Source organism: Drosophila biarmipes, unplaced genomic scaffold (genome assembly GCF_025231255.1).
Source record: "Drosophila biarmipes strain raj3 unplaced genomic scaffold, RU_DBia_V1.1 ptg000013l, whole genome shotgun sequence".
Taxonomy (NCBI): domain Eukaryota; kingdom Metazoa; phylum Arthropoda; class Insecta; order Diptera; family Drosophilidae; genus Drosophila; species Drosophila biarmipes.
Genome location: NW_026114532.1, coordinates 2490336 through 2503350, shown reverse-complemented (window position 1 = coordinate 2503350; position 13015 = coordinate 2490336). Strand labels below are relative to the sequence as shown.

The window sequence follows — 13015 nt, the reverse complement described above, 5'->3', positions numbered from 1 at the left end:
CGGAAGAAATGAACCCGCTATACCAACTAACTTCAAAATCAAATGAATTCGAGTGGAAGGAACAACTCAAAAACATTGGCTGTGTTTAATGCCATCAAACACTTCCTCCAGTATTCGAATGGTAGAAAGTTTACTGTGTACACAGATTGTAATTCTGTCAAGGCGTGTCGGGAGAAAGCGGTATTGACTCCGCAAGTGCATCGATTAGAATATCGTAAGGGGAGCCAAATGGCTCATGTTGATTGCTTATGAAGAAATCCTGTCACTATAGAAGCGCAAACAAACTAGCCAACTGGCTAGTAACCGAACAGCAGCGCAATGAAAATATATCAAAAATCATAATAGATTTAAATAGTGAGAAAATGCAGAAAGAGCTGGCGAACACATATGAGATTAGAAAGATTTTGTTGCATCGTATCGTTCATGTTTGCCCATTCTTCCGAGGTCATTTAGAAGGTCTGTTATCAACCACAATCACGAGACCATAATGCACTTAAGCTGGCAAAAGACGCTAGAGTAGCAGTATTGGTTTAAGGGAATGACGAAATATGTCAGGAAGTTCGTAGAAAACTGTGTGACATGTAAATTGTCGAAATCAGTGAAATACAATTGGCCATAAACTGCACCACTAATCGGGTGACTCAACATAGTCCGCTAGAATTGTTGATAGGGAAAGAGTCGAGGCCCATGCAAATGGCAAGGCAAGAGTTAAGAAAAAGAATGCCCATGTCCTTAAATATAAAATAGGCGATCATGTGTTTTTGAAAAGTGAGGAACGACACCATACAAAATTAGACCCTAAATTCAAAGGACCATTTGTTATAGTTGAATTTCTTGATGGTGCCCGTTATATGTTAAAGTCATTAACTACTAAGCGTATGTATAAGTATCCACATGATAGTGTATGCAGTCTACCTGATGAGCGTGAGACTTGTGAGTTAATGGAAGAACTTGACGACGTCGAAAGCGGCGTACGTAGAAGCAAGAGATCTGCGACATAAGAAAGGTGCAGGTGTAGTCATACACAAGGACTGAATTTATACATGGTCAGTGGCACAGTGGTGCATAGCGTAGCAAAAATGCGGCAAGAGTCCGATACTGTGGTATGAGTGAGTGGTATTCAAATGGTTGAGTTTATGCAGAAGAGAGCGTATTACTCTAATTTGTATGTGAATAGCCAGCTAAACTAACCTTTGATGATAAGTCAGTTGATATCCAGAGGATTGAGCTTGAGCGGAAGAGAGCTTGCACTCGGTAAGGGTTTTTGATGCGAATGCTATTGGCTTTTGCTTGACATCTGGATATATGTGTGACAATACTACACCAATGCCGAAAGAGGATGCATCTGTGGCTAGTAGCGTCGAGGATATGCTTCTTCAAAGCTGAAAAAGCTTGCTGTTGCTCTGATGCAAACTTGACAGGTATGTTCTTTCTACGCAATTGGTTTAGGGGTAAAGCTAACTGGGAGTAATTTGAAATGAAATTGCAGTAAAAGCTCGCTTTTCCCATGAACGGCTCCTAGTCCTGACGAATCCGGAAGGATGCCCTTAACACTGACCCTTCTCCAAGGTACTTAATTTTATCCCTTAGAAAGAAAAATTTACCACTGTAGGAACCGAAATAATTATGTCCTCGAGATTATTTCCACAACCTTCTAGTTCTGGTAGCTGGAATATAGCTGGAGGGCTAGCTATTCCATACGGCAAACGTTGGTATTAAAAGAGATCCAACGGCATGTTGACAACCATAATTTCTTTCGCTTTCGTCTAACTCCAATTGTAACTAAGCATTTTTGAGGTAAATTTTGGAAAAATACGTGTTTTTGTAACAAAAACTTACGTGTCGGCAATGGATATTGTTTGAAGTCCAAATGGGAATTGTACTATTGGCGATGCCCAGTTGCTAAACTTTATGGCTTTCCAAATACTTGCATCTATGAGACGCTTCGCTTCCTCCTTGAACTTATCCAATTCGGCAAACGGAATTCGCCTGCTTGTGTAGAACTCGGTTTATGTAAATTCTTGCCTTAAAGTTTTTAATCGTACCCATAGCCGGCTCAAATACCTCCTCTTACCTCTGGCAAAGATCTACCAATTGAGTCCCCTGGTTTTCATTGACGTTTGCGATTTGCTGAATTTAAAATTGAATGTTTTAAACAAATCCAACCGAAAATATTATTGGAGTTCTCCACATTAGCCAGAATTATCACCAAATTTGTCAATTTGTTGCCACATTTCGCTAAAGTGTGTAGCCCACCTAGTAAAGGATTTTTTTGTTGGCGCACTTGTGCAGTCTCTGGCTGTTTAGCTTTTTGTATGTATTGACATTCAATACTGACACCGTTGCACCAGAGTCCATTTGACTTGACCACGCTGGAAACGTTGTAAATTGTTTGAGTTGACTCTGTGTTATTGTTCCGGATTTTTTGTTGATCAGTGTCTTATTTGTCTTTGCACTGCTTGGATAAGCAAACGACAGCAATGTGTCCTTTTCTAGCACATTGTGGCTGCTACTTCTGCAAAGCGGCTGTGCGAATTGCGTCAAACGGAGTGTGAACAATTATTTGATCGCGGATCATTTCATTAACGTAATTTAATGAACACCCATCGGATTGGCAAACAAATTGACACATTCTAGCAATGCCACGCATGTGAGTCCCGCATCTTACGTTTAAAAAATTCGTACCGCGCAGCAACAATATGACGCTTCTGCTAGAAATGTTCTGTTAGTTTCTCCGTTATTTGTTAATATGTCTGCTGTTCCAAGTTTTCAATACAAAAAAGATTTTTTAGCAAGCTCAAATATGTGTTGTAATTTAGCTTGAGTAGTGAATAATAGTTTTATTTAGGATAATTGATACAGAGGATCAAGTTTTACACATTAGTTTTCGATAGTGGTGGGCAGAAGAAGAGACAATAGAGGTGGAGAACTATCGATGGCACTATCGACACTATCGATGGTTGGCCACTATCGAGCCGCAATCGATTGTGTCAGACACCTTCGATAGTGACCCAACCACTATCGATGGTGCCTTCGATAGCTGGCGTCTCACATCGCTAAAATAATTTTAGCATTCGCTTGTGTACAAATTTGTAATTTTTGTAGAAAATTGACGAAAACTAAAAAGGAACCAATAAATATGGATCGCTTTTTAAAAAAAGGTATGTTTAATTTATTCTACATAAGTATTTTGAGGAAAAAATTGGCGAATTTAAGGTACACGTCGGAGGTCCCCAACGCCTACTGCGCCAAGTCCAGAAAAGCAAGACTGCGATTGCACCAGCACAGACTCCGAAAAGGATTTCTTACCCAACAAGCAGAGTAACTCAAAAAGGAGTAAGATTTCGCATGTTTGGAAATATTTTAAAAAGTCCGACGACCAAAAACTTGCCAAATGCCTTTACTTTGGCAAGGAATATAAAACAAGCGGCAATACGTTCAACTTGCGCGACCATTTAAAAAGGTTTCATCCTAGCTTGGAAATAAACAAACCGGACTCTAGCAAACCAGTTGAAGTTACGGATAAGAACGAGACTGCGTCTACAAGCAGCAGTTGCAGATCAAGTATGAATTCTGTGGCTTCCTACTTCAAAAGAGCTGTCTTGTACGAGTCGAATTCCAAGCGAAAGACCGACATCGACAAAGCATTAACAGAAATGGTTGCTAAGGATGTACAGCCGTACAACATTGTCGAAAACGAAGGTTTCATTAAGTACACTCAGGTATTGAATCCTCGTTATAAATTGCCAAGCAAGACACACTTGCGTGATGTGCTTATGTCCAATCTCTACAAGGAAACCTCTGCCAAATTGTCATTGATATTGCAAGAAGTGTCGGATGTATCAATAACATGCGATTTGTGGACATCGAGTGCCAATGCCAGTTTCTTGACAGGGACCGGTGATTTTGTTAATGACTTTGAACTAAAAACAGCGTCTTTGGCCACAAAAAAACTTTTAAACGCAACAAACCACTGTTCGCAAAACATTGTAGATACTTTGAGCACTATTTTGAATTATTGGAACATTTTAAACAAGACGGTGTGCATTGTTACCGATAATGCCAGTTCCATGCTTAAAGCATGTGAAATATGCAAATCCGAAATCTGCCATGCTTTTCGCACACAATAAATAAAGTTGTGCAAGGCGCCTTAAAAGTTGATGACGCAGTCATTCAAAATTTGTTTTCTAAGTGCAAATCCATAATGCGACTTTTTAAACAAAGCACGATTGCTAATGAAAAATTTAAATTGGCCCAAGAAGGAACGAATTATACTTTGCTGCAAGAATCGCCAACTAGATGGAACAGCTTCTTTTTTATGATCGAGAGAATTCTAAAAACCAACGATGCCATTGCCAAAGTCCTATTAGCAACAACTAATGCACCTCAGCCATTTACTGCTGAGGAAATACTTGTGCTAAAGGATGCAGAAAAAATGTTGTCTTTCTTCCAGCAAGCAAGCGAAAAGATTTCTGGTGGAAAATATGTGACCATATCACTTATCATACCCACAGCATATGGACTTTTCCGTAAAATTGAAAGTGTGTCACCTCTGATTCAAACTTTGGAAGGAAAAACTATCCAAAAAATACTATTGGAATCAATAAAGAAACGCTTTTCCATTTACGAGCACAGGACAATTTGTAAGATGGAAACATTATTGGACCCACGCTTTAAAAAAAACGGGTTTCAACACGCTTCAAACGCTGAACAAGCTGCAATCTTTTTTGAAAACGAACTGGCACATTTATCATTTAAAGAGACCACAAATAATCTGCACATTTCACCGGACACAAGTGCTCAGGACACATTATTTGATTTTTTGGGTGAGCGATCTAATAACCAAGTCGGAAACGCACGCGTGGATGCTATCCTAATAAAAAGGCAATATCTGGAGAGGGCAATTGCCAGTCAAGATGTGGACCCTCTGCTATGGATCAAGGTATAATTCGAAAACAAATTATAACTTATCGATACTTACATATATTACTTTTATTCCAGGTGAATCAAACTGATTTTCCATGTATTAAAGGCCTGTTTTGCAAGTACCTTTGCATTCCTGCTACATCCGTAGAATCGGAAAGGGCATTCAGCAAGGCAGGGCAAATAGTTTCCGAGAGACGCACCCGGCTCAAAGAGGAAAATGTAAAATGTAAATGTAATTTTTAAACCAAAACTTTTGGTTAAAATAAAATATTCTTGAAAACTTAAAAAAATATTTTAATGTCGGACGATAGTGTCGGAGACTATCGATGGCACTATCGAGGGTTTGAGAAAAACAATTGCCGACTATCGATGGCGCCGATTATCGATAGTTCTCCACCTCTAAGAGACAATACATTCGTTAGAGAAGATACATTACACTATGACTTTACTATCGATAGTTCGGTATGCGATATGTTAATGTAGTTAATCTACCGTGCAAACTGCATTTTCAATACTTCCCCTCAATTGGCAAGGCGCTGATCGACTGGTCGTATACCCAAGGCTGTCTTGCAAGTATTGTGTTTTGAAGCACCGAGTCCCTTTGTCAATATGTTGGCTGGCATCTCGATGGTTGAAATGTTGTTCACTGAAATAGTTCCTTCTTCAACAAGCTCTCGGATGAAATGGTGGCGGATGTCAACATGCTTGGTGCGTTTGTGGAACACGGGGTTGCGTGTAAGTTGGTCAGCTCCTTGATTGTCGTTGTAGATGATGGTCGTCTTCAGTTGGCCTAAAACTTCTGGTAGAAAGCTTCTAAGATGAACGGCTTCCTTTGATGAGTCAGACAGAGCCGTGTACTTTGCTTCTGTGCTTGACAATGCAACCGTCCGTTGCATTCGGCATTCCCAGGATATTGCTGCACCTGCGAACTTAAAAGCAAAACCTAAAAAGATCTGCGATCATCAATATTGGCGGCCCAGTCAGCATCGGCGTAGCCTACAAGGTCTTTGCCACTTCGTTTGTAAATCAGGCAATGGTTCTGAGTGCCTTTTAGGTAACGTAATACCCTTTTCGCAGTAATCAAATGTTGTTTTCCAAAATTTGTATTGTATTGACTCAGTGCACTCACTGCAAATGCAATATCAGGGCGCGTTGAAACTGCCAACCACATTAGTGCTCCTACTAAACTCTGATACGGCACGTTGGAAACATCTTCTTTCTCGTCTTCGGTTTTTGGACACATTTCAGTTGACAATTTCTCATTCTTGTTGATTGGTGTATTTACGGGCTTACAATTCTCCATATGGAACCGTTTGAGAATATCTGCTATATATTTGGGCTGACCCATGGTAAATTCGGTTTTCTCTTTGTTTTGTTTAAACTCGATACCCAAGCAATACGATAGTTTACCCAAATCTTTCATCTGGAACTTGTTGAACAATTCGCGCTTCAATTGTAAAAGCATTTGTGTGTTATTGGTCGCGATTATGAGGTCATCTACATAAAGCGATACGATCAGGATCCCGTTTTGTTCATTTTTCAGGTACACGCATTTGTCGGCGGCGAGTGGCTTTAGGTTCAGTTCTTTGAGTTTACTATCTAGCTTTTTGTACCACTGGCGTCCACTCTGCTTTAGGCCATATAGATCCTTTTTTTAGCTTACACACTTTTTCAGATCCATACACTTTTTTCTCTTTAGCTGTCAAGATTTCTTGGAATTCAGGTGGGACGGTGATGTAAAGTTCTTCCTCAATATCTCCATTCAAGTAGGCGCTGTTGATGTCAAATTGTGAAGATCCAGTCCGAGTTCGGCTGCTAGAGCTATTACAATTCGAATCGAGCTCATTCTAAGTATTTTGTTTGAAGTACCCATTTCGATTCGATAACCCTATGGTTTTTCTGCCGACCAACAACTTCCCAGGTATTGTTCATTCCATTCGATGGCATTTGTACCTTTAAGTGCTGCTGACTCAGGATCTTCTGGTTGCATGCTTTCGTTGTCGTCTTGGTCATTTTCTGGTTGATTGTCTGCTACCGGCTCAACGTTGACATCGATCTGAGGTTCAATGAACTCTTCGAACTTATACTCGTGCGCAAATAGATTTGTGAAAACGACGTCTCAGCTTTTAATTAACATTTTGTTTTTTCACATCGTACCGCCTATAAGCTTTGGCATCGTTGCAGTATCCAACGAATACGCATTTATTGGAATTTGGGCTGAACTTACTTTTCGATCGTTTGTCCAGTGAATATGCAATTTCACCAAATTTTTGCATATGCCTTACAATTGGGATGCGATTGTTTTACAGCTTAAAGGGCGTATCTCCACATAGGATCCTTGAAGGACATCGGTTTCTTATGTTGTTAGCTGCGTTTACTGCTTCAGCACAGTAGCTCGCAGGAAGTGCAGCTTGCAACATCAGGCAGCGAGCCATTTCAACAACAGTCCGGTTCTTACGTTCGGCTGTACCATTTTGTTGAGGAGTATATTCTTCGGAATACTCGTGCTTTATTCCTTCGGCTGCAAGATAACTTTTGAACTGATTATTAGTGTATTCTGTACCGTTATCTGACCTGATTGTTTTTATCTTCTTTCCAGTTCGCCGTTCAACATAGTTTTTGAATTTCTGGAACACTTCAGACTTTGTTTTAATAGTGTAGAGCTCGCACCATTTTGAGAAATCGTCAATGAATGTCAAAAAGTAGCGGCTGCCGCCATGGCTTTTTGTACGCATGGGACCGCATACGTCGCTGTGGATTAGTTCTAGTATGTCTCTTGCTCTTGAATCTGATACTGGAAACGGTTTTTGGGACTGCTTCGCCTTGATACATACTTCGCAAATTGGAAGAGTCTCCTTGAGGTTTACTTCGGCTTTTTCTACTTTACCTTTTCTTATTAGTTCTTTTAGGTCCGGCTCATTAAGATGGCCGAAACGTTCATGCCATTCCTTGATGCTGTTTTGCTTACCTGCAGCGATCTGGCTGCATTCGAGTTTTTCTTCTATCTGGTATAAGTCTGTGAACACTATTTCTCCTCCTGTAGCTCTAATAATTTCAGCTTTCTCCTTCTTGAAAACAATATTGAAGCCGTGATCACATATTTTTGAGACCGATAGGAGATTGGTCCTTAAATCCGGCACATAGAGTGTGTTCTTCAGGCTGGCGGTGAACTTGCTGTTTGGCGAGAACTGCACGGATCCGTATCCTTTTATTTCTGTAGCCCCATCATTTGCCAGTCTGAGTTTCGGGCCTTCTGCAGGCTCAAGATTCACGAACATAATTTGTTGTGAGCACATGTGTGACGTTGCTCCAGAGTCTAGACACCAGTTACTGCAATCACTGATTGTATGATAAGCTGCGTTGATGTACATGCTATCATTCCGGTTCTTTATTGGCTTCGACCTGCACTCAGCTGCACGGTGAACGACTTTTCCGCAGTTGTAACATTTAAACTTAAACTTTTGATTAGTGCTTACTTCTTTTGGTTTGTTGTTACTATACTTCTTGTGTGTCAATAATGCTCCGGGCGTCGACTCGCTTTGATTTCTGTTTTTCGCCTCGTATTCGTCAAATAACTTTATTTTAAGTGCCTCCGTTGAGATTAAGTTTTCCTGCGTTTCGATCGTGATTCGGAACTGTTCATATTCCTCGGGGATACTGTACAGTTGCAAAATGGTTAACAGATCGTCAATATTCATGAGATCAACTTCGTTTATTTTGTCTACTAAATCGGAAAACATATCTATGTGGCTTCTCATGTCTCCGCCTGCATTCATTTTTAGGATCAGTGATTTCAACAGTGCGGCTTTACGGGCTGGCACGGTTGATTGGTAAGTGCTATGCAACTTTTTCCATACATCGTTTGAAGTTTCGCAGTTTTTTGTATGCCTTAGTTCCGATGTTGACATGGCCAAAATGAGATCGGACTTAGCCTTTGCATCTTCGTTTATCCACTGCGTGGGGTTTTCTTCGGGTTTTAAATGAGTCCCGTTTACATAATTCCACGAATCGTTCTTGACTAACAAGGCCTGCATTTGTATTTTCCAGGTGTCGAAATTGGCCTTTCCCAAGGGCTCTATGCGTATACTAGTAATACTCATTTTTCTTTGTAATTTGCGTTTACTTTTGCTACACAAGCAACTAGATCACAAGCAACGAACAATCTTCTTTTTTTTTTTTGTCACCAATTTGACGCCTTCAGTCCCGTCCCCAGAAATTTGAAATTTGCCATTTAATCTCACTGGTATCTTCTGCTAACTATTTTCTGGCGCAGTGGAAGCGTGTTGGGCCCATAACCTGTTGTAATTCAGCTTGAATAGTGAATAATAGTTTTATTTAGGATAATTGATAATAGGATTAATTTTAATTGTAAATAGGTTTTAATATGTGTTATGAAAGAAAACGTTATTGGTTAGTATTGCCCGATAGCTACGCCGGATGCGTCTGCTGTTTAAACGAATTTTTTACTATACTCAGCTAATTAAACTTGTGGTATTAGATTCTTATTAAGGTCGTTAAATCCACCGCACTTTCATTAAATCAAACCATTTCCATGCTCAATTCGCAAACAAGGATTATGGTTTTAAAAATGAAAATATTAATCAGGGAAAAAACTGTAGATGTATCCAATAAAGTCCAAACAAAATACAAGTACTAAGGGTACAGGAAATAATACTTAACCACAAAAAAAAGGTATTTTTTGCAAATCAACATTCAGAATACCAATCAAAAACAACAAACTGTCGAGCCAATGGACGTTGATCTATCGCTCCAAATTCAAAATTACCCTATTAATACTAGGCAGACAAATAATAATCTAGGCAGATATAATAATAATTATTATCAAAACAATAAGCGTTCAAATTATTGTAGTACAAACCAAACCAGGGACAAAACTCAAGCCCAAAAAACAGAACTAACAATAGCAAAGGCTATTGTAATTTAATAATAAAGAAATATTACAATTAAGTATTAACCAGACAACCACCAATGAATAAATAATAACGCCCAATTAGATTTTAGGTGTACCACACGCTCTCAATGCCAGAAAGGAAGTGAACGAGAATATCGATAGGTCAAGAGATCAACGAACAGGCGTGGTAGATGTCAAGACAACAACGAACACATTTTGGTGTGCATAATTAATAATGTGACTTTTGCATATTTGAAGATGCAAATTTCAACACGCCGCCTCAAAAGTTACATTGATTATCACTTCGATTCTTGACATGAGTTTGTGCTTTAATTTTTATTTATATCTTCATTTTTTTTTTATATATTCTTATTCTGGGGGTTCAATTCTTTTTAGATTTAGCATTTGCTACTGGAGTTGGAAAAACCCAGTAAAACCCAACTAGATCAAAAATCAAATTAACATAGTAGGGTTTTTACATAAATGAAATTAAACAGTTCATAAACTTAATTTAATTAATTAAGATAAAATTAAAGACAAGTACTTCATGAGATTCATTTAGGAAAAATAATCAAGTATATGAATTCGATTCAATTACTTAAGGCTTAGTAGGTATGAGAAATTGAAATTAATAACATAAAAAAAGAGATCCATTTCACATATGGCTTCTAAAGGCGATGAATTTTCAGCAATCATTCCCATAGTTCGTAGTTTATTTATTCTGAAAGTCCCAGCTGGCTTCTCAGGGAAATAAACCGCGCAGTTGGTAATGGCTTCGTCAGTATATCAGCTAGTTGCAAATCTGTGGGAATATACTTTACACAAATTAGTTTCTTTTCAATTTGCTCTCTTGTAAAATGATATTTAATGTCTATGTGCTTAGTTCTCTTATGGCAAGTAGGGTTATTTGCAATACTTATACAACCTTGATTATCTTCAAAAATCGCTATAGGACCATTTAATTTTAGGTTAATCTCATTTATTAGTGATTTAAGCCAAAGAGCTTCTCTTACACCTTCAAATATGGCCATGTATTCAGCTTCAGTAGATGAAGTAGCAACTGACTTTTGTTTCATGGTACTCCAGGAAATTAAACAACTTTCAAACATTTTAAATAAATAGCCTGTGGTACTTCTTCTATCAGTTTCATTCCCAGCCCAATCTGAATCTACATATCCTGTAAGAATATTATTAAAATTAGTTTCTTTCTTGAATCTAAGCTTGAGATTAACAGTTCCCTTCAGAAATCTAAGAACTCTTTTAAGGTTTTGCCATAGTTCCTTATTGTTGTTGTTTGTATTCTGAATATATGACGACTGACTAAGACAAATCTCTCTATCGGTTCTGTCAATTTTTATGCCAATAAAGTATCTAATTTCCCGTAAATCGGTCATTTGAAACTTATCATGAAGGTAAGATTTAAATTCTGACATTGTATCTGATTTGTTTGTTGCAATTACTATATCATCCACATATAACAGGATATATATATTTCTCGAAATATCTCCCTTATCCAGAATATAAATACACCGATCAACTCCTAAGTTTTGAAATCCAACATCCTTCAACACACTTTCAAAAACTTCGAACCAACATCTAGCAGCTTGCTTAAGGCCATATATAGCTTTATTAAGCTTACATACTTTATTCTCATAAGACTGATTCAGGCCTTTTGGAACATTCATGTAGATTTCATCTTTTAGAGTTCCATTTAAAAACGCAGTTTTTACATCCATATGATGAACAATTAAATCATGTTGATTTGAAAGGGCCAACGAAAATCTAAAACTGGATATTCGTGCAACTGGTGCAAATGTCTCATCGTAATCAGTCATATATTCTTGAGTGAAACCTCGCGCTACAAGTCTTGCTTTGTACTTTACTAAGTTCCCAAATTTATCTTGTTTAATACTAAATACCCATTTGCAGTCAACTATGTTCTTATTATCTGGCTTATGCACTAAAGTCCAGGTATTATTTTGAAAATGAGACCTAAGTTCATCTTGTATAGCATTCTCCCAGAAAGATCTGTCCTCACGAAACTTAATCTCATCAAAGGTATTAGGAATATCATTTAAGCATATTTGAGTATTCATTAGACATCTTTCTAAAACTAAACTCTAAAACTCACTACGTCTGATTTCTTCTTCCTCATCATTTTCTTTTAATTTATCACCAGTTTCAACGACTGGATCGGCATTCTCAAGATATGTGGAATTTTCATTGAGTTGTTCATTTAATTCAGAATCAACAGATTCATTATTTTCCAATAAAGGAAAATCCAACTCTTCATTTTCTTTAGTTAAAGATTCATTATTTTGTTCAACAGTATTCTTTGAACATCCGAATCTTTTCCATATAAAACTCTTGGTTTTAGCATGTTTATTTCATCCACCACAACATCTCTTGCTGTCATAAATTTCCTCGATTCCTCATTCCATAGTTTATAACCATTTGGTTCATATCCAACAAGTATAGCCTTAATTGACTTTTCGTCAAACTTTCTTTTTTGTACTTTATTCAATGCATATACCGTCGAACCAAAAATCTTCAGATATTTTAACGTTGGCTTTTTGTTATGCCACATCTCCAATGGTGTTTTATTGATCTTTTGCTATGCTCTACTTGGGGACCTGTTAATTAAATAAGTTGCTGTTAAAGCCTCACCCCAAAAATGTTTATTGAGTTTAGCACCATTGATCATAGATCGAGCCTTTTCGGTGATTGTTCGGATCATCCGTTCTGATACACCATTCAACTCTGGAGTATGATAGCTGATGCCTTTTTCGATACAGAAATCACGCATTTCATTAGACAGATATTTCCTTCCATTATCGATATATAAATTCACAATTTTTAAATTAAAGTGAGCCTTGCCCTTCGCTACAAAGTCCTTAAAACAGAAATACACATCCGACTTATAAGTTATTAAATAGGTTACACAGTAATGTGTATACTGATCAATAAAAACTACATAGTAGTTTTTATTATCAATGGTGGAGGGTGTTATTGGGCCACAAACATCGGAATGGACAACAAACAAAGATCGTGTAATATATTCCTTATTTTTAAATTTTAATCTAGATTGCTTGCCATTTATACAAGCCTCACATAATTCATGGTTTAAATCAATATTGCATAAAATATTATTATCTTCAAAAAGACTATTTCGCTTTA

General features: G+C 37.8%; 1 protein-coding gene across 1 annotated transcript; it reads left to right on the top strand.

Moving 5' to 3' along the window:
- The first annotated feature begins 2945 nt into the window (after positions 1-2945).
- On the top strand, positions 2946-4806 carry LOC108035758 (zinc finger BED domain-containing protein 4). Its single transcript, XM_017111457.3, has 2 exons — positions 2946-3161; positions 3217-4806. The coding sequence occupies exons 1-2, from the start codon at positions 3140-3142 to the stop codon at positions 4128-4130; spliced, it is 936 nt and encodes a 311-aa protein (XP_016966946.1). The 5' UTR covers positions 2946-3139; the 3' UTR covers positions 4131-4806.
- Positions 4807-13015: the final 8209 nt, after the last annotated feature.